This window comes from Somniosus microcephalus, unplaced genomic scaffold, assembly GCF_052327205.1.
Source record: "Somniosus microcephalus isolate GS21.2 unplaced genomic scaffold, FLI_Smic_1.0 unresolved_chr9, whole genome shotgun sequence".
Classification (NCBI taxonomy): Eukaryota; Metazoa; Chordata; class Chondrichthyes; order Squaliformes; family Somniosidae; genus Somniosus; species Somniosus microcephalus.
In genome coordinates this window covers 23,068,968-23,088,325 of record NW_028225187.1, presented here as the reverse complement: position 1 = coordinate 23,088,325, position 19,358 = coordinate 23,068,968, and the positions used below count along the sequence as shown (strand labels likewise).

At 50.1% G+C, this 19,358-nt stretch overlaps 1 protein-coding gene across 5 annotated transcripts in view; it reads left to right on the top strand.

Annotated features, from left to right (window-relative positions):
* Positions 1–19,358, top strand: part of LOC147084919 (immunoglobulin superfamily member 1-like) — a 59,983-nt gene that overhangs the window by 18,267 nt on the left and 22,358 nt on the right. For all 5 annotated transcript variants that reach the window (XR_015075866.1, XR_015075865.1, XM_085979627.1 and 2 more), the window contains exons 3-5: positions 362–661; positions 9,111–9,416; positions 13,308–13,598. Coding sequence is in view for 3 of the 5 variants with exons in the window: in XM_085979627.1 (XP_085835753.1) it covers positions 362–661; positions 9,111–9,416; positions 13,308–13,598 (897 nt within the window). In the remaining 2 variants the exon portion in view is untranslated. The remainder of the gene's footprint in view (positions 1–361; positions 662–9,110; positions 9,417–13,307; positions 13,599–19,358) is intronic.

Below are 19,358 nucleotides of genomic sequence, written 5' to 3'. Positions count from 1 at the left end.
TTTTATGTTTCAATGAGATCCCCTCTCATTCTTCTAAACTCCAGCAAGTACAAGCCCAATCATCCCAATCTCTCCTCATACGTCATTCCTGCCATCCCAGGTATCAGTCTGGTGAATCTTCACTGCACTCCCTCCATGGCAAGAACATCCTTCCTCAGATAAAGCGACCAAAACTGCACACAATACTCAAGGTGGTCTCACCAAGGCCCTGTACAACTGCAGCTCGCCGAGGTTCCTTTCGCCTTCCGTATGTTCTCACCTAATTTCTTCTGAGTGCCGTACTCAGAATGAGATGGAACATGTCATTATGAGAAAGGCCCGATATGAATGTATGCTTTAATATTTCGTATTATTATTACAGATATTGACAAGCCGGATATCATGTTAGATCCCTATACTGGGGAAGCCATAATCGGTGATGATGTAAGCATTATATGTATGGCTCCTATGAACTATCCAGGAAGTAAATTTCTGTTACATAAAATTGGTAATGCATCAGCTACCCAGCAACAAAAAGCGCCCGATGGATATTATCTGGTTACTTTCTCGTTTACGAGAATAAAGCAGAGCGACGGAGGCACATATGCATGTCAGTATCTATCAGAAGATCGAGTTCCCTTCAATTCGTCCTGGAGTGACACTGAAACAATCATGGTGAAGGGTAAGTCCTTTTCCAAATCCTAGATTACATTATCCCATTTTAGTTGATATACAGAGCATTAAAAGGTACTGGGTTGTGTTTTCCCATCGGAGGCTTCCTGTTTGTGGAGGCCTCCGATCGGGAAAAAATCTACGGACTTATCTGAGGGCTCCCGAGGTCCGGACTCTTCCGCTCTTGGGCCTCTCCAACTCGAAATGTGCAGGGCCCACGTATCCCACAGGCGCAGGCGGTTGGCAAGCATCCCGGGGATCACGTGTGCTATAGGGGAGCCAAACAAAGAAGGGAATCTCCCTTCATACACTTGACAGATAGACCTGTCGAATATGTAAATGGCGATCACCCCAAAAACACTGTAAAACATTAAATTAAATAAAAAAACATCACGGCCCAGAAATTCAGGTCTCCACGGGTGAGTACGCACGGGGTACTCACCCGCAGGTCCAATGGAAGTGCCGGTTTCCTGCATGCACTGCGCATGTGTGGCTCTCCATGGCCCACGTGATCCCAGGGGACGCTTCGAACTAACTGCGCCCCTGGGATACGCAAGCACTGCGCGCCGGCAGTTGGAGGAGGCCCAGGATTGGCATCCCACGCGGGCCCACAGCTCAACGGCCGGCGCGCTAGGTAAGTGCAGGTCGGGGGCTTGCACCCGCGGGAAGCCCCCGACCTGAATTTCGGGGCCCACATTTTTAAAATAGTTGAAAGTACAATAAATTTTAAAAATAATTAACGCTTTTTATTGGGCTAAAAATAAACTTACTTTTTAAGGTATTTTTAAATGATAAATCAGTGAATTTCTTTTTTCAAATCGTATGCTGGTAAGCCAGGCATAAGATTTCTTAGGGTTTTCTGCGGGCGGAGGGTCTCCAGAAAGTAGAACACTCCGCCCGCAGAGGCCCTTCTCCAGGGCAGGCGTCCGATCTGTCAAGAACATTCTTCACAGATCGAAAATGCCGGTTATCAGCGCATGCGCTTGGCATGCCTGAAACTGGCATTTCCGATGTCCCTACGGGTGGGGACACAGCGCGTACACACCTGTAGGGATCGGAATATCCGGCCCAATTATTATTTTCTTTGTTAATTATTCCGAAAGAGTGTAACATTGATGTTTCCTCATTTCACTTTTTTTTGCCATGTGCAAGCCATTTTCTGCTAAAATTTAGATTAAACAAATATTTATGCTGCTTTTAAAGAACAAAATCCAGATAAAGCAATGCGAGAAGCTTGCTTGAAGTGTTCATGTGCTGATGATTGATACAGCATTTCCTAATCTGCCACGGTTTGAATTGGTTATGAATCCTCACCGAATAACTGATTATAGAACCGATTATAAAAAAATAGGAGCAGGAGGAGGCCATTCGGCCCTTCGAGTCTGCTCCACCATTCAATGTGATCATGGCTGATCCTCTATCTCAACAACCATATTCCCGCTCTCTCCCCATGCCCCTTGATGCCTTTTGAGTATAGAAATCTATCTATCTCCTTCTTAAATATATTCAGTGACGTGGCCTCCACAGCCTTCTGTGGTAGAGAATTCCACAGGTTCACCACTCTCTGAGTGAAGAAATGTCTCCTCATCTCAGTCCTAAATGTCCTACCCCATATCCTGAGACTGTGACCACTCGTTCTAGACCTGCCAGCCAGGGGAAACATCCTCCCTGCATCCAGTCTGTCTAGACCTGTCAGAATTGTATAAGTTAGAATGAAATCCCCTCTCATTCTTCTAAACTCAATCAATTCAGGCCTAGTCGACCCAATCCCTCCTTATACAACAGTCCTGCCATCCCAGGAACCAGTCTGGTGAACCTTCGCTGCACTCCCTCTATGGCAAGTATATCCTTTCTTAGGTAAGGAGACCAAAACTGCACACAGTACTCCAGGTGTGGTCTCACCAAGGCCCTGTATAACCGCAGTAAGACATCCTTGCTCCTGTACTCAAATCCTATTGCAATGAAGGCCAACATACCCTTTGCCTTCCTAACTGCTTCCTGCACCTGCATGTTTGCTTTCAGGGTCAGACATGAAAGCAAAATATCTTTCAATAGCGGGTTTCCTAACAGGGGTGCGCGGACCTGAGAGGCAACAACACATTGTAGGACCACAGACAAAATAGGAACATGAATCCCTAGACGAAAAAAGCCCGAGGTCCATCTAGCTCGCCGTCTACCATCCTGATCGTCGCATGGTGCAACGACAATGGAATTAGAATCATAGATTGAGACAGCACAGAATGAGGTCATTCGGCCCATCGAGCCTTTACCGACTGTTTGAAAGAGATATCCAATTAATCCAATTCCCCTGCCCCTAATAAAAAGCCCTGCAAATGTGTCCCGTGCAAGTTTTTATCGAATTCCCTATTGTTCAATCTGCTGCCACCACCTCTTCAGGCAGTGCAGCCTTGATCATAACAACTCACTGCGTAAAAATAAATCTCATCTCGCCTCTGGTTCCTAAGCCATTTATCTTAAATCTGTGCCTTCTGGTATCGACTTTCCTGCTATTTGAAACAAATTATCCTTATTGGTTCTATCAGAACCATTCATGATTTTGAACACCTCTATTGAATGTACTCTTAGGCCCCGATTTTCCACGAGACATTGGGCGGGGTTTCAGGCGTGTGGGGGGGGCAGGGGAAATCGCTAATTTGGGGGTCCCAACACCATCCCGCCCAAAACCCCGCCCCACGCAACTTTCAGGGGCGGCGGGTACCCGCCCCGCACTGGGACCCGCCGAAACCAGGCGGGAAGGGATTAGTGCCAATTAACTGCCTGTTAACAGGTAGTTAACAGGCAGTTTTTAGCCTAATCCCTATTTTGAGGGGTTTCGTGTGGGTTTCCCGATGGCTCCAAACCACGCCAGGTTAGAGCAGGCGGGCCGTCGGGTTGAAGGAGATGGAGGGGTCGCGATGTCGGTGCTCAGGTGAGTGCTGGGTGCATGAGTGTAAAGGTAAGTGTATTTGGTGTGTCTAAAGTGTGTAAAGAACTTTTACTTACCTGTACTTACCTTAACAGCCTTTCTTCCTGTAGCCGGTGGGAGCCCATCACTCAGTCGGAACTTAAAGCTGAACGGCTGCGAGCTGTGAAAACTGACAGCCTTCAGCTTTGAGTGCTGCTGAGAGTTCTATCTGAGTCTGTGCAGAAGGACTCATGTTAGAACTCAAACAGCTGTGAAACACTCTTGACAGATGAAATTGCAGTCTGTGACGTCACCTGTTGCCGGGTGGCCCTTAATTGGCCTGCTGAGCCTGCTAGGCGGGCTTAACACGGTCATTCAAGGGAAAATCGCGCGGATTGGCTGGACATCGATGTAGGCGGGTCAAAAACCCGAAAGTTGAAGTCCCGCCTTCTTCCCGACAGGCTCGGGAAAATCTACCCCTTAATGTCCGTTCTGTGGAGAACAATCGCAGCTCTCCACGTAACTGAAGTCCAGCATCCCTAGCGCGATTCTAACAATTCTCCTGTTCAGCCTCTTAAGGCGTTGACATCCTTCTTAAAGTGTGGTGCCCAGGATTGGTCACAATACTGCAGATAGGGCATCAGTTGAGATTTTTAAATGTTTAGCATGACATTCTTGCTTTTAATCTCTATGGGGGAAAAATTCGGTATCGCCCCATTTGGGGTGCCATTATTGGTGGTGCGCAAAGTTTAGCGCCTGGCGCTAATTATCGCCTCTGACAGCAAACTTGGCTTTTATCGCCCCTGGAGGTGATTGGCGTGCTAAATCAGGCGCTGCACACCTCTCTTAAGGCGCTAACGCCGAGGGGCAAGGCGCTACCTCAGCGCGCTGGCGGAGCTCATGTGATGTCAGTCAGCAATGGAACACAGACACACTGGCACCGGCCAGTTCTTAAAGGGGAGGGTCGATCTTGCTATGCATCCGCACCCTGCTCACTGCAGCCTTGAATCTCGGCCTGGAGAGACCTGTACATCAAATCTGCTGGAAAGAACAATGGAGAGGCCCAGGGAAAGAGCTCAGAGTGCAGCCCCCACAGTCTCTTCTAAATTGATACAAGGAAGGTCAAATCAAAATGAACCTGCAAAGTGCTGCTCAGTACCCGAAACTCCTTCACACAGCGTTGAATCTCTCCAGAAGTCTCTCTCTCTCCCTCTCTCAGAATGCGTGGTGCAAAAATGTCACCGACAAAAAAAGGCAGGAAGCGGTCGCCTTTAGATAGCGCTCCCCCAGTCCCTTCCTGACAGCATAACGCTCCCCTCAAGCTGTTGTTGCTAGCGGCAGGCGGTAAGGCAGGGGGCGCCACTCACTATCCAGTCCGGGGTGCAAACGGGGTGTTGCACACTCGACTGACATCACGATCTGCCGGCGCGGGAGATCGTGGCGGTAGTGTTTAGCGCCACCGCAAAATGTCTAGTTAATTTCGCGAGCGGCGCAAACATCGCCGCGCCTGGGCGCTAGTAGCTTTGCTCCCCAATTGGCGCCCTGAATTTCCCCCCCCCCATGCCTTTAACAACACTGACAAGAATCCCGTGTGCTAACTTTAACAGCTTTCTGAACGTGTCCTTCCACCGTCAAATATTTGTTTACATACAATCTCGGATCTTTCTGTTCCTGCAATCGGTTAAAATTGTACAAATTAGTACATATTGCCTCTCTTCAGTCTGCTTACCAAAATGAATCCCTTGACACTTCTCTGTGTTAAATTTCATCTTCCCATTTCAACAATCTGTCTATATCTTGCTGAAGTCTGTTACTATCCTTGTCGCTGTTTCCTACATTTTTGAGTCATCTGCAAATTTATGCACTGTATATCCAAGTCCAGGTCATGAATATATATCAAAGAGCGCAGCAGCCCCAGTACTGAACACTGGGGGTACTATTGCTTGCATCCCTCCAATGTGAACAGCAGCCATTCACCACTACTTTCTGTTTTCTGTCCCTTAACCAAATTTGTATTCATAGTGACACTGCCTCTTTAATACCACGCGCTTCAATATTTCCAATAATTCTGTTATCTGTCTTTCTAAAGGCATTCTGAAGGCCCATATACACAATGGCCCAGAAATTCGGGTCTCCACGGGTGAGTACGCACGGGGTACTCACCCGTAGGCCCAATGGAAGTGCCGGTTCCCTGCATGCACTGCGCATGCGCGGGAAACCGGCACTTCCCTTCCTCTGAAAGAAGGGGTTCAGAGGTGGAACACGTACGTGTGAGAGGCAGCGCGTGCGCATCGAACTTATTGTTGTTTTTGCAGGTTTTCACGGGAGGGTAAGTCTCCAGCAGTTACACTTATAAAAAGCAGGCGCAAGGCCTGCTTTTTACAAGGTAAGTGGTGAATTCATTAAAATTAAAACATTTTTTCCACAGGTTTATTATTTTTAAATACTTTAAAGAAAGGTAAGTTTATTTTTAGCCCCGTTAGAAAATAAAATTATTTTTTTCAAAAATGTAAATTATTGTTTAAAATAGTTATTTCATGTTTATTTAAAAAATGTGATATTTTTTAAATTTATTTGATGATTTAGTGATGTTTTTGGGCTTGTAGTATTTATAAGTTTGACAGCCCTTCATGTCAAACTTATGAATGGGCATTCCCTGCTCCAATTGGCTCCCCATGGCGCACGTGATCCCAGGGGACGCGTCGAACTAACTGCGCCCCTGGGATACGCAGGCACTGCTCGCCGGCCGTTGGAGGAGGCCCAGGATCGGAATCCCACGGGGGCCCACAGCTCAACGGCCGGCGTGCTAGGTAAGTGCAGGTCGGGGGCTTGCACCCGCGGGAAGCCCTCCGACCCGAATTTCTGGGCCAATATCAACCGTGTTGTTGACTAATCTTATGGCTCAGTCTACAACAGACGCAGACATGAGGCGAGTAATACCTCCAGTTCTGGCGTGATGTGGGGAAACACAGGTTCAAAGTGAAATGTTCCACCTGAGTATGCTGCAGTTACCAAATGTCATGTCTCATATTACTGTGTGTCAAAGTGTTATTCCCTGAAAGAAATCGATCCAATTTGCCTTCGAATGAATCAGTGCTAACTGTATCCACCGTCTCCCTTGGGAGTCTTTACCGTAGATTGACCACTGGCTCATGGAAATATTGGCCCGGATTTAACGGGTCACCTGACGGTGCATGTGTGAAAACCCGGAACTTGCGATCCGTCAAGTTTCGGATTGACAGTTCGTACCATCCTGAAGGAAATGGACATTCGCTGGCGCAGGTTTGGGCTATTTTCCCAACTATTGCCCAGAGAATGCCAACGAAAGGCTAACGCCTAGTAAAAGCAGGCGTCAGACCTTCTCCTTACCAGTGTAAGTGCTAAAATAAAATTTAAGCTATCATTTAACAATTCCTTTACATTTAATATCAGTTTAGGTTTTATTGTCCCTTGTAAAAATGTTCAAATTTATTTTTCAAAAAATTAAATTTTTATTGTCAATGTTTAGTGAACTGTTATTTTAATTAATTTTGATCCTGTGATGATTATTTTTATTTCAGTGTTGTGTACATGCGTTTTTTTAGGGGATTACTGTTTTGCTTTTGGCGATTCCGGACGTAACTGCAATCGCCATTCGCATAATGGGATTCCCTTTGTGATTGGTTGGGCCGGCCCACGTGATCCCAGAGACGTTTGCGAACCGCGTGCGCCCCTGGGAAACGCGGGCCTTTACGCGGGCGTACTCCTGCAGGACGCGGAGAGCAAGAGTTCGAAGGTCCGGAGCAATCGGGTAAGTGTAGAGTTTCCTAGCGGTTTGGAAGCGTTCGGCCACAACAAGCCTCGGGGCAGCAATATCCACGCCAATGTTTCTGCAGAGAAAGTGGGTAAAAAAAGTGTACGGATTCTGGGTTTCATAAATAGCGGTATAGGGTACAAAAGCAAGGAAGTTATGGTGAACCTTTATCAAACCCTGTTTCGGCCTCAACTGGAGTATTGTGTCCAATTCTGGGACTTTAGGAAGGTTATGAACGCCTTAGAGAGGGTGCCTGAATGATGTATAAGAATAATTTCAGGGATATGGGGCTTCACTTACAGAGATAGACTGCAGAAGCTGGGGTTGTTCTCCTTACAACAGAGAAGGTGGAGAGGAGATTTGATAGAGGTGTTCAAAAGCGTGAGGGGTCTAGACAGAGTAGATGGAAAGAAACTGTTCCCATTGGCAAAAGGGTCGAGGACCAGAGGACACAGATTTAAGGTGATTGGCAGGATAACCCAAAGGCATGACATGAGGAAAAACTTATTTACGCAGTGAGTGGTTAGGATCTGGAATGCACTGCCTGAGAGCGTGGTGGAGGCAGACTCAATCGTGGCTTTCAAAAGGAATTGGAAAGTACCTGAAGGGAAAAAAATGCAGGGCTATGGGGAGTGGGACTACCGTATTTGGCATGGGCTCTTCGGCCTGAATGGCCTCCTTCTGTGCTGTACTGTAAACATTCTATGATTAGTTCAGAATTCAGGCGCAGGCCATATCCTCCAGTTCTACACTTCTGGACAAGGTGAAACCGCGTGCCACGGTCTACATTGGCCCAGAAATTCTGGTCTCCACGGGCGAGTACGCACGGGGTACTCACCCGTAGGCCCAATGGAAGTGCCGGTTTCCTGCATGCACCGCGCACGCACGGGAAATCGGAACTTCCGTTCCCCTGAAAGAAGGGGTTCAGCGTTCGAACGCTTGCGCAGGAGAGGCAGCGCGAGCACATCGAACTTACGTTTTATTTCCAGGAGTGTAAGTCTCCAGGAGTTACACATTTAAGAAGCAGGCGCAGGGCCTGCTTTCTACAAGGTAAGTGGTGAATTAATTAAAATTAAAACATTTTTTCCACAGGTTTATTATTTTTAAATACTTTAAAGCAAGGTAAGTCTATTTTTAGCCCCGTTAAAAACTGTAATTAATTTTTTCAAAAATTTAAATTATTGTTTAAAATAGTTATTTCATGTAATTTATAGTTTATTTAAAAAATGTGATTTAAAAAAAAATGTATTTGAAGATTTAGTGACGTTTTGGTGCTTATAGTCTTTCTAGGTTTGACAACTCTTCCTGTCAAACTTATGAATAGAGATTCCCTGCTACCATTGGCGCTCCATGGCCCACATGATCCCAGGGAACGCTTCGAGCTAACTGCGCCCCTGGGATACGCGAGCACTGCACGCCAGCAGTTGGAGCAGGCCCAGGATCGGAATCCCACGCAGTGCGCTAGATAAGCCTCCGACCCGAATTTCTGGGCCATTACCTAGTTGTTTTGACATTCTTAAATTTAGCAATCATATCCCCTCTCAAACCTCTTTTCCAGTGAGAGAAGGCATTCTTAGATTATCGCGTCTCATAATCAAGTCCCTAAATCAAAATTCATGCCATCATTACTCTGTACCGCCATTTAGCAGAGAGACCGCTCAATTTTTTTAAACCGGTCAACGGAATGCCCTGATTGTGTTATGTGAAGAGTAATTTCGGGCGAAATGTCATATTTCCTTATTTTGTTTCAATTTATTCCAGGCCTGCAGAAGCCCACGATCTCAGTTGTCCCAGCATCTGGTGAAGCCACTCTAGGAGGCGATGTAACCATAACCTGCGTAGACCGTACAAAGCGTCCAGGCATTTGGTTTTCTTTATTACGGGGCAGGAGTGCTAAATCAATTCAAGAAAAAGCCGCCAAACCAGGGAAACATGCAGTCAAATTTTACCTCACAAATGTGCAGGACAGTGATGAAGGTGTCTATCAGTGTAGATATAAAATGGAAGTGGCCAATGGAATTTGGAGTAATTCTCCGCCCAGTGACTCCATTAGAGTAAGAGTAATTGGTGAGTTAATTCCAGTGTCTGCTAATTAATGTTGCTCAAATTTGTTATTTTGACAGCTTAAGAACTTATATTGTAGGAATGGTCAAATTTTTATCTCGAGATTGAGGCCTAGAAATTGAGTTTGCGCTGCGCCAGGGCTTTAGCGTCGGAAGTTAGCGCCGGCGCTAAGTCCCTTTGCGCGCGCCAAAAATTCAGTAGCGCCGCGCCCAAACGGCTGCCGGCGCTACTGAAGGGTTTTAGCGCCTGAAAACTGGCGCAACGCGGCGCTATTCCGGCGCTGCGTCGCCCGCTGCGGTGCGGCAGGCTCGGGAAGTGCAGGCCTCCTCCTTCCATTAAGGAGGAGCTGCCTGCACCCGGCCGCGGCCCGCGCAAATCTCTGCAAAAATGAGCCCGGCACCTCGGACAAGTGCCGGGCTTGCATCTGTTCCGGGGGGGGAGGGGGGGAGAAGTCCGGGGAGGGAGCTGCGGGCAGGCGGCCGGCGGGAAAGCGGCCGGCCGCCGCGCCTCCTTAAAGCGCCGGCGCAGACTCCGGCAACACTCGTTTGCCGGAGTCTTAGTTGCAGCTGCCACTGGCGAGGCGGCCGCAACTGAATTTCGGCTTGGGGCCGGGTTACCACGGCAACCGGGACGCTGCGCACACCGATGACTTCATCGGTGCCGGCGCAGCGCTACCGGTCTACCGCCGCGGAAGGGCCCCAGGCAATTTAGGAACCGGCGCCAATTGCAGCGCTAGGCCCTCTAGCGCCGCAAAATCGGTGCTAAGGGCACTGAATTTCTAGGCCTGAGTTCAATACAGGCAATCAATCAAAAAGGTTTTTAATGTCAAACTAACGAGTTTAAACAGATTACTGCAAGAGAACTATGAATACAGGTCTTAACAAGGTGGAGGCTCCACGAGGACTGCCAGGGCGGTCCCGTGGATGGCGTCATGACGTCATCACGCTTTCCCGCGTTTGGGTGATCATGTGATTAGCGGCATGACGTCATCGCGTTTGCTTGTGCTCTTAAAGGGACCGCACCTTGTACATGCAAACAGTATATACAATGGTACAGATTCAGCCTGTAGCTAACACATCATTAAAGGGAATTATGTACAGTTGTTCAGAGTCCCTCAGTGGCTCTGCCACAATATCATAATATTGACTCGAATGCAATTGTACCGTAAAGTTAAGGCTTTTGCTTCCCAAAATATTGGTCTGGATTTTGCGAGGATGAAGATGGCGTACACGCAGCATACGCTGGTGTTAGCCCTCAGAATGGCTCAGCACGTTCCGGGTTTCAGGGTGTGCTGCGCATGCGCGAAAACCAGGAACGTACAATCTGTCTGGTTCACCCTGATTGATCATCCGTATGCGCCCCAACAACACATGCGCTGGTGGAGAGCTATTTGCCCAACTACTACCCTGCGAATGGCCACGATAAACTTACGCCTGGTAAAAGCAGGCATAGGGCCTGCTTTTACCAGTGTAACAGATAAAATAAATATAAAACTAACATTTGTAAAATGATTAAAGCATACAGAAATATTTAGAATTAGTTCATGTAAAATTTGGGCCAGATTAAAATGTTGTTATTGGCCCAGAAATTAGGTTCGGGGGCTTGCCGCGCGTGCAAGCCCCCGATGTGCACTTACCCGGCGCGCCGGCCGTTCTGCTCCCGGGACGCGTGGAATTCCTTTTTTCAGTTGATTACTCCCGGGCAGCGTCTGACGTCACGCCGCCCAGGAGTGCAGCCAGCGCGAAGCCTCGAGCGCGGAGTCTAAGTGAGACACGCCCCTTGAGGTCTCCTTACCATAGGACACGCCCCCAACTTTTATCGCAAGCTGCAAAGCATTTTTACTTGCGGAGCAGCATTTTAAATAGGTTTTTTGTATTTTTACTAATCTTTTGCTAACTTTTATAAAGTTTTAAATACTTTTACATTATTTTGAAGAATGTGAAGTAGTTTTAAACAGAATTAAAGCGTAGTTATTTTGATGAGCCGGCTGGGATCACGTGAGCACTGGGCGACCAATCGGAGGTTGCAAAAGTTCATTCATGAGTTTGATAGTAAGAACTGTCAAACTCATGAAAACTCAGGGCGCCCAAAACAGCACTTAAACTACAAATAAAAGTTAAAAAAGCATCCCACTAAATAAATGAACTATGAATAACTGTAAAAAAAACTATTTAAAACAATTAATCAAATTTTTGAAAAAAATAATTTTTTAACAAATAGGGTCTAAAAATACACTTACCTTACTGTAAATTCTTTAAAAATAATAAACCTGTGGGGAAAAAAATTCTAAATTGCATTAATAGACCACTTACCTTTTAAAACTAAGTACTTACGTCTGCTTTTTTCACGTGTAAAAACCGGGGGCCTTTACACACGGGCAACTCTTTACAAAAAAAGGAATTTCAGCGCGCACGCGCTGCCTGAAACGTCGCACGCATTCCGCCTCTTAACCCCATGGTTCAGAGGACAGGAAATGCCGGTTTTCAGCGCATGCGCTGTGCATGCTGAAAACCGGCACTTCCATCGGGCCCACGCGTGAGTACCCCGTCCGTACTCGCGCGTTGGGACCCGAATTACTGGGCCATTATTTTTACAATTAATTGGGGACCAAATGTAACATATCCGAGTTTGCTGGTGATACAAAGCTCGGCGGGAATGTAAGTTGTGAGGAGGATGCAAGGAGGCTTCAAAGGGATAGAGACAGGCTAAGTGAGTGGGCAAGAAAATGGCAAATGGAATATAACATGGAGAAATGTGAAGTTATCCACTTTGGTCGGAAAAATAGAAAAGCAGAGTATTTTTTAAATGGTGAGAAATTGAAAAAATTTGTTGTTCAGAGGGAGCTGGCTGTCCTTGTACATGAATCACTGAAAGTTAACATGCAGGTACAGCAAGCTATTAAGAAAGCAAATGACATGTTGGTCTTTATTATAAGAGGATTTAAGTATAAGAGTAAAAATGTCTTACTGCAATTATATAGGGCCCTGGTGAGACCACACCTGGAGTATTGTGTACAGTTTTGGTCTCCTTACTGAAAGAAGGATATACTTGCCATAGAGGGAGTGCAGCGAAGGTTCACCAGACTGGTTCCTGGGATGGGGGGATTGTCCTATGAGGAGAGATTGAGTAGACTAGGCCTATATTCTCTAGAGTTTAGAAGAATGAGAGATGGTCTCATTGTTACATGCAAAATTCTTACAGGGAATGCAAGTTTAGATGCAGGGAGGATGTTTCCCCCTGGCTGGTGTGTCTCGAACCAGGGGTCACAGTCTCAGAATAAGGGGTCGGCCATTTAGGACTGAGATGAGGAGACATTTCTTCACTTGGAGGGTGGTGGATCTTTGGAATTCTCTACCCCAGAGGGCTGTGGAGGCTCAGTCGTTGAGTCTATTCAAGTCAAGAACCGATAGTTTTTTGTATATTAGGGGAATCAAGGTGTATGGAGATAGTGCGGGAAAGTGCAGTTGAGGCAGAAGATCAGCCATGATCTTATTGAATAGCGTAGCAGGCTCGAGGGGCCGAATGGCCAACTCCTGCTCCAATTTCTGATCACAGAAATCACAGAAACCCCACAGTGCAGATAGAGGCCATTTCGGCCCATCGAGCCTGCACCGACACATATCCCACCCGATCCCCGTAACCCCTGCACCAACACATATCCCACCCCATCCCTGTAACGTTACCCCTGTATTTAATCCCCCTAACACTAAGGGTCAATTTATCTTATGTTAGTGTTTATCCTGAAATAGTTGAAATGACCAAGTGATTCACTATTCAGAATAGTTAACTTCGAACGTCAATGTATTCCTAACAAACTCTGATGCAATTTTGATGCCTTTTCACCCCCTCCTCAAGCACAGGATAACTGAGATATTGAATTGCTTGCACTTTCAGAACACGTTCCGAAGCCCAATATAATCTTCGACCCCGTTAACGGCACGGCTCTTCAAGGCGGGGTCATCATCGTCAGGTGCATATTTGAGACTGCAGGACGCAAAACTGTTTACCTGTACCGCGCTAGTGAAATGATTTCCAGTGTTACCTCCGAGTCAACGGGACCTTTCGTCTTCACCATTGCCAATGTAAATTCGGAAAGTGGTGGATATTACCGTTGCAATTATGATAAATACTCCAACAAGACAACGAGATCAAAGCCTAGTGACGCCATACGGTTAACCGTACTGGGTGAGTGAAAATGACCTTGTGCACAAAGTGGTGCATCATCTCTACAGATGGGTTAGACATATTGGCCCAGAAACTCGGGTCCCAACGCGTGAGTACGGACGGAGTACCTACGCGTGGACCCGATGGAAGTGCCGGTTTCTTGCATGCGCTGCGCATGCGCTGGAAACCGGCATTTCCAATCCTCTGAACAAAGGGGTTCAGAGGTCGAACGCGTGCGCGCAGGAGTCTGCGCGTGCGCGTTGAACTTCCGCTTTTTTTACCGGTTTGCCCGTGCTTGAAGGCCTCTACATTTTACACATTAAAAAACCAGACGTAAGGACTTCATTTTAAAAGGTAAGTGGTCAATTAATTAAAATTAGAACATTTGTTCCACATGTTTATTATTTTTAAATACTTTACATTCAGGTAAGTGTATTTTTAGCCCCGATTTTTTTATAAAATTCGTTTTTCAAAAATTTAAATTATTGTTTCAAATAGTTATTTAGTGTTATTTATAGTTGATTTAAATAGTGTGATGTTTTTTTCAAATGTATTTTAAGGTTAAGTTGTGGGAGACTACAGTCTCCCGCGTAAAGAAATAGGCAACACAGCGAGCTACAAGAAATAGGTCTTTACTCCAACTCTCACAATACAGTACTGAATTCGTAAAGCCCGCGAGCCTGTGATGACTCACGGATTGGTCACCTGCTGGAACCTGATTGGTTTTCCTTCTCTCAGCAGCAGGCAAGTCTGAACATGCCTTATTCCTCTCAGCTTGCAACTGTCTTGCGGGGGGAGGGGAATACAGCAGTTAAAAGGGGATTATACAGGTTTATCTACATACACACAGTGTTTCCCCAATGTGGCCACGCCACATACGCCCCCCCAGAATCCTCGCTAACTGTAAAAGTCAGTCTCTGCGGAGGTTTGACCAAACGGCCGTAGCGGCTGTAGTAGCCATCTGGCGTGTGAGGAGGGCTGTCTGGGAGGTCGGCCGGTTGGTTCGTCGGCTGGTCTGGCGGCTGGTCTGCCGGTGGGTGGCTGGACGGGCTGCCGGCGAAGGTGGGGCGGCGGCCGGGAAGTAAGGTTCTGGCATGTCTTGTTCCTCTTGTGGGGCCGCCGCCAACGCGGGAGGTCTGCCCCGCCGTGGGGGAAGAGCCGGACGAGCGGGAAGCTGAGGTCCAGGTGCGCTGGTTTGAGGCGGTCTACTGAAATAAGGTCCGGCTTCCCGCCGACGTCGATAAGAAAAGCTTTGTCCCCCGTCTCCAATACTGAGAAGGGGCCGGTGTATGGTGCCTGCAGCGGGCCTCTGTGCGCGTCCCGGTGCACGAAGACGAACTCCGCATGTCGTAAGTCCCGAGGCACGTAGGACGGCTGCGGGCCATGTTGCGAAGTGAGCACTGGACGGAATTGCTGGGCCACGTCCTGGTGCAGGGAAAGCTGGCGGCCGACCACGGCTCCGTTGTCGGGGAGGAAGTCGCCTGGTACTCTGAGCGGTTGGCCGTAGACCATCTCGGCCGCGGAGGCACGGAGGTCCTCTTTGGGTGCGGTGCGCAATCCCAGGAGGACCCAGGATAGTTTGTCGATCCAGCTGGTGTCGGCCAGGCTGGCGCGGAGGGAGGCTCTCAAAGAACGATGAAAGCGCTCGCAGAGCCCGTTGGCCTGCGGGTGGTAGGCTGTTGTCCTGTGCAAGTTGGTGCCAAGGCCGGCGGTGATGGCATTCCACAAGTGGGAGGTGAACTGGGGGCCTCTGTCCGAGGATATGTCGGTCGGCACGCCGAACCGGGCCACCCATGTCGAGACGAATGCTCGCGCGACGTCGGTTGTGGTGGTGGAGGCGAGGGGAACCGCCTCGGGCCATCTGGTGGTGCGGTTGACGATCGTGAGCAGGTGTGTGAAACCGTGCGACGGCGGCAAGGGGCCTACCAGATCGACGTGGACGTGGTCGAAACGCCTCTCGGGCACCGGGAAACACTCCAATGGCGCCTTGGTGTGCTGCTGGACCTTAGCGCGCTGACACGCCACGCATGTGTTGGTCCAGTCTCTCACATCCTTGTGGAGTCCAGGCCAGATGAACTTGGCGGACATGAGTTTCTGAGACGCACGCATCCCTGGATGTGAGAGGCCATGGATGATGTCGAAAACTCGCTTGCGCCAGGCGAATGGGACGACCGGCCTAGGCGAAGGGACTGAGACGTCGCACAGGAGGGTTGTGCCGGCTGCGTGGAAGTGGATGTCGGCCAGAGTGAGGCTGGTGGTTGACGTCCTGAGGGCCTGGATCTCTGCGTCGGCGGCCTGGTCTCTTGCCATGCTGGCGTAGTTGACGCCCAGGTGCACTGCGTGGAGCGAGGGTCTTGAGAGGCAGTCGGCCACCAAATTATCCTTGCCGGCGACGTGGCGGATGTCCGTGGTGAACTCCAAGATGAAGTTGAGTTGGCGCTGTTGGCGCGCGGACCAGGGTTCGGTTACTTTGGCCATGGCGAAAGTGAGCGGCTTGTGGTCCACGAATGCGGTGAACGGCCGGCCTTCCAGGAGGAAACGGAAGTGCCGGATTGCCAGGAACAGGGCCAGGAGCTCTCTGTCGAACATGCTGTAGGCCTGCTTGTTCTTGCGCAGCTGTCGGCTGAAAAATGCCAGTGGCTGCCACGCGCCTTCGACCCACTGTTGCTGGACAGCGCCGACGGCGTAATCCGAGGCGTCTGTGCTGAGGGCGGTCTTGGCGCCCGGGATGGGGTGGGCCAGTAGTGTGGCGTTGGCCAAGGTGCTTTTGGTCTGGTGGAAGGCTGTCGCCATCTCGCTGGACCAGGTGAGTTGCTATTTGCCCGTTTTGCCCCTGGTGGCTTCGTAGAGGGGGCGCATGAGTGAGGCGGCCTTGGGCACGAAACGGTGATAGAAATTGGCCATCCCCAAAAATTCCTGCAGCGCCTTGACCGAGGTGGGCTGGGGAAAGTCCGCCACCGCCTGCACCTTGGAAGGTAGGGGAATGGCTCCCCTTGGCGAGATTCTGTGGCCGAGAAAGTCAATTTGGGCTGCTCCGAACTTGCATTTGGCCGGGTTGACGATTAGCCCGTGTTGGCTGAGGCGCTGGAAAAGGGAGCGCAAATGCGCAATGTGCTTGGCCTTGCTGGTGCTGGCCACGAGGATATCGTCCAGATAGACGAATAGGAAGCTCAGGTCCCGTAGGACGGAATCCATGAGCCGTTGGAAGGCCTGTGCGGCATTCTTGAGCCCGAAGGGCATGCGCAGGAACTCGAACAGTCCAAAGGGGGTGATGACCGCTGTCTTCTGGACGTCTGCGTGGTGGACGGGGACCTGATGGTAGCCGCGAATCAGGTCGACCTTGGAATAGAAGGACTTTCCTGCTAGGTGTGCCGAAAAGTCTTGGATGTGCGGAATGGGGTATCTATTGGGCGTGGTGGCATCGTTGAGCCGTCTGTAGTCGCCGCAGGGGCGCCAGCCACCGCCCGGCTTGGGCACAATGTGGAGGGGGGACGACCAGGGGCTGTTAAAGCGGCGGTTGATGCCCAGTTTCTCCATCGTGGCGAATTCTTCCTTGGCCACCGCCATCTTGGCTGGGTCCAGGCGTCTGGCTCGGGCGAACACTGGTGGTCCTGTAGTGGCGATGTGGTGCTCGACACCATGTTTGGCTGCCGCGGCTGAGAAGGTCGGTTGTGTGAGCCTCGGGAAATCTGCGAGTAGGCGGGCGTAGTCGTCATTCGCCGGGTCAGACCAGGACCCGACGAGGGCCGGGCTGTTGCTCTGCTGGCAGGCCAGTGAAGCGAAAGTTGCTGCATTGATCAGGCGCCTGTCGCGGACGTCGACCAGGAGTCCGTGGGCGCAAAGAAAATCGGCGCCCAGCAAGGGATGTGCCACCGAGGCCGTCACAAAATCCCACGTAAATCGCTGGCCGTTGAAACAAACCTCGGCCCGTCGCTTTCCAAAAGTAGCAATGGCTGCGCCATTTGCCGCCATGAGGGGTGGGCCGCTGCAGCCTGCCTGGATGTCGAGCTGGGAGGCAGGAATTATGCTGCATTGGGCTCCGGTGTTGCAAAGGAATCTGCGCCCTGAAAGGGAGTCGGTTATGTACAGCAGTTTACCTGCGGTGCCGATGGCCATCGTGGCGGCGGGGGTGCGGTCGAGCGGGCCTAGACGGTGGCACGGGGCTGGCGCGTTGGGCCGGGCGGCCATCTTGGTTTGATCGAAAGAGCAGGGTGCTCTCCAGCGTTGGACCTTGTGGCCGAAACGCGCGTGGTAGTAGCATAGTTCTGCGGCCTGGCGTGGCGGCGCGCGCTCGGTGGTGTCGGGGGGCCTCGCGGCTGCACAGCCGAGTTGGGCAACGGCGAAGGCTTTGTCCGCAGCGGCTGCCAGTTGTACGCAGTCCGTGATCGGGGACCCCGCGAGGGCAGTCTGTACCTGCTGAGGAAGCAGGCTGAGGAAAAGGGCCCGAAACAAGAAGCACTGCGGTTCAGAGCCCAGGAGCGCAAGCATCTGGCTCATCAACTGGGTCGGGGTAGAGTCGCCGAGGCCTGGTAGTGAAAGAAGCCTACGGGCCCTCTCCTCCCCGGACAGGCCGTAAGCCTGCAGCAAGCGGCCCTTAATGGTTGAGTACTTGCCGGTCTGTGGTGGGTTCCCCAGCAGGTCGAGAACTTCGGCGGCGGTGGAGCTTGCTAGTGCTGAGACTACGTGGAGGTATCTTTCTTCATCGTCTTGAACCCTGCGAAGGGTGAATTAGGCCTCCGTGTGCGCGAACCAAGCTAGTGCTTGGTGTTCCCAAAAGGTGGGGAGCTTCAAGGACGCGGCGCCGGCCGACATCAGGCTGCTGCTGGTTGCCGTCGGGTCGTTGCTGGCCTCTGTAGGGCTACGTGAGTCGGGGGCTTCGGCCGCTGACATTCGGGGTCACCAATGTGGGAGACTACAGTCTCCCACGTAAAGAAATAGGCAACACAGCGAGCTACAAGAAATAGGTCTTTACTCCAACTCTCACAACACAGTACTGAATTCGTGAAGCCCGCGAGCCTGTGATGACTCACGGATTGGTCACCTGCTGGAACCTGATTGGTTTTCCTTCTCTCAGCAGCAGGCAAGTCTGAACATGCCTTATTCCTCTCAGCTTGCAACTGTCTTGCGGGGGGAGGGGAATACAGCAGTTAAAAGGGGATTATACAGGTTTATCTACATACACACAGTGTTTCCCCAATGTGGCCACGCCACAAAGTACTGTTTTGGGTGCTCGGAGTTTTCATGAGTTTGACAGTTCTTTCTGTCAAACTCATGAATGGACTTTTCCCTCCTCTGATTGGCTGCCCAGTTCTCACGTGACCCCAGCCGACGCATCGCACTAAGTACGCCGCTGGATCATGCAAGCACAGCGTGCCGGGAGCTGGAGCGGGCCACAGACAGGAAATGCACGCAGGCCCAGGCCTCAACGGCCGGCGCGCTAGGTAAGTGCAGGTCGGGGGCTTGCACCCGCGGGAAGCCCCCGACCCGAATTTCTGGCCCTTCAGTACAATGGGCAGTGTTCATCAAAGCTCTACCTTCCCAGAAAGCTGTGAGGAGGATGCCGAGAAACTCCAGTATGATTTGGAAAGGTTGGGTGATTGGGCAGAAGCATGGCAGATGCAATATAACGTGGATAAATGCGAGGTTATCCACTTTGGTGTCAAAAACAGGAAGGCAGATTATTATCTGAATGGCAATAGATTGGGAGAGTGGGAAGTGCAACGAGACCTGGGCGTCCTTGTGCACCAGTCGCTGAAGGTAAGCATGCAGGTGCAGCAGGCG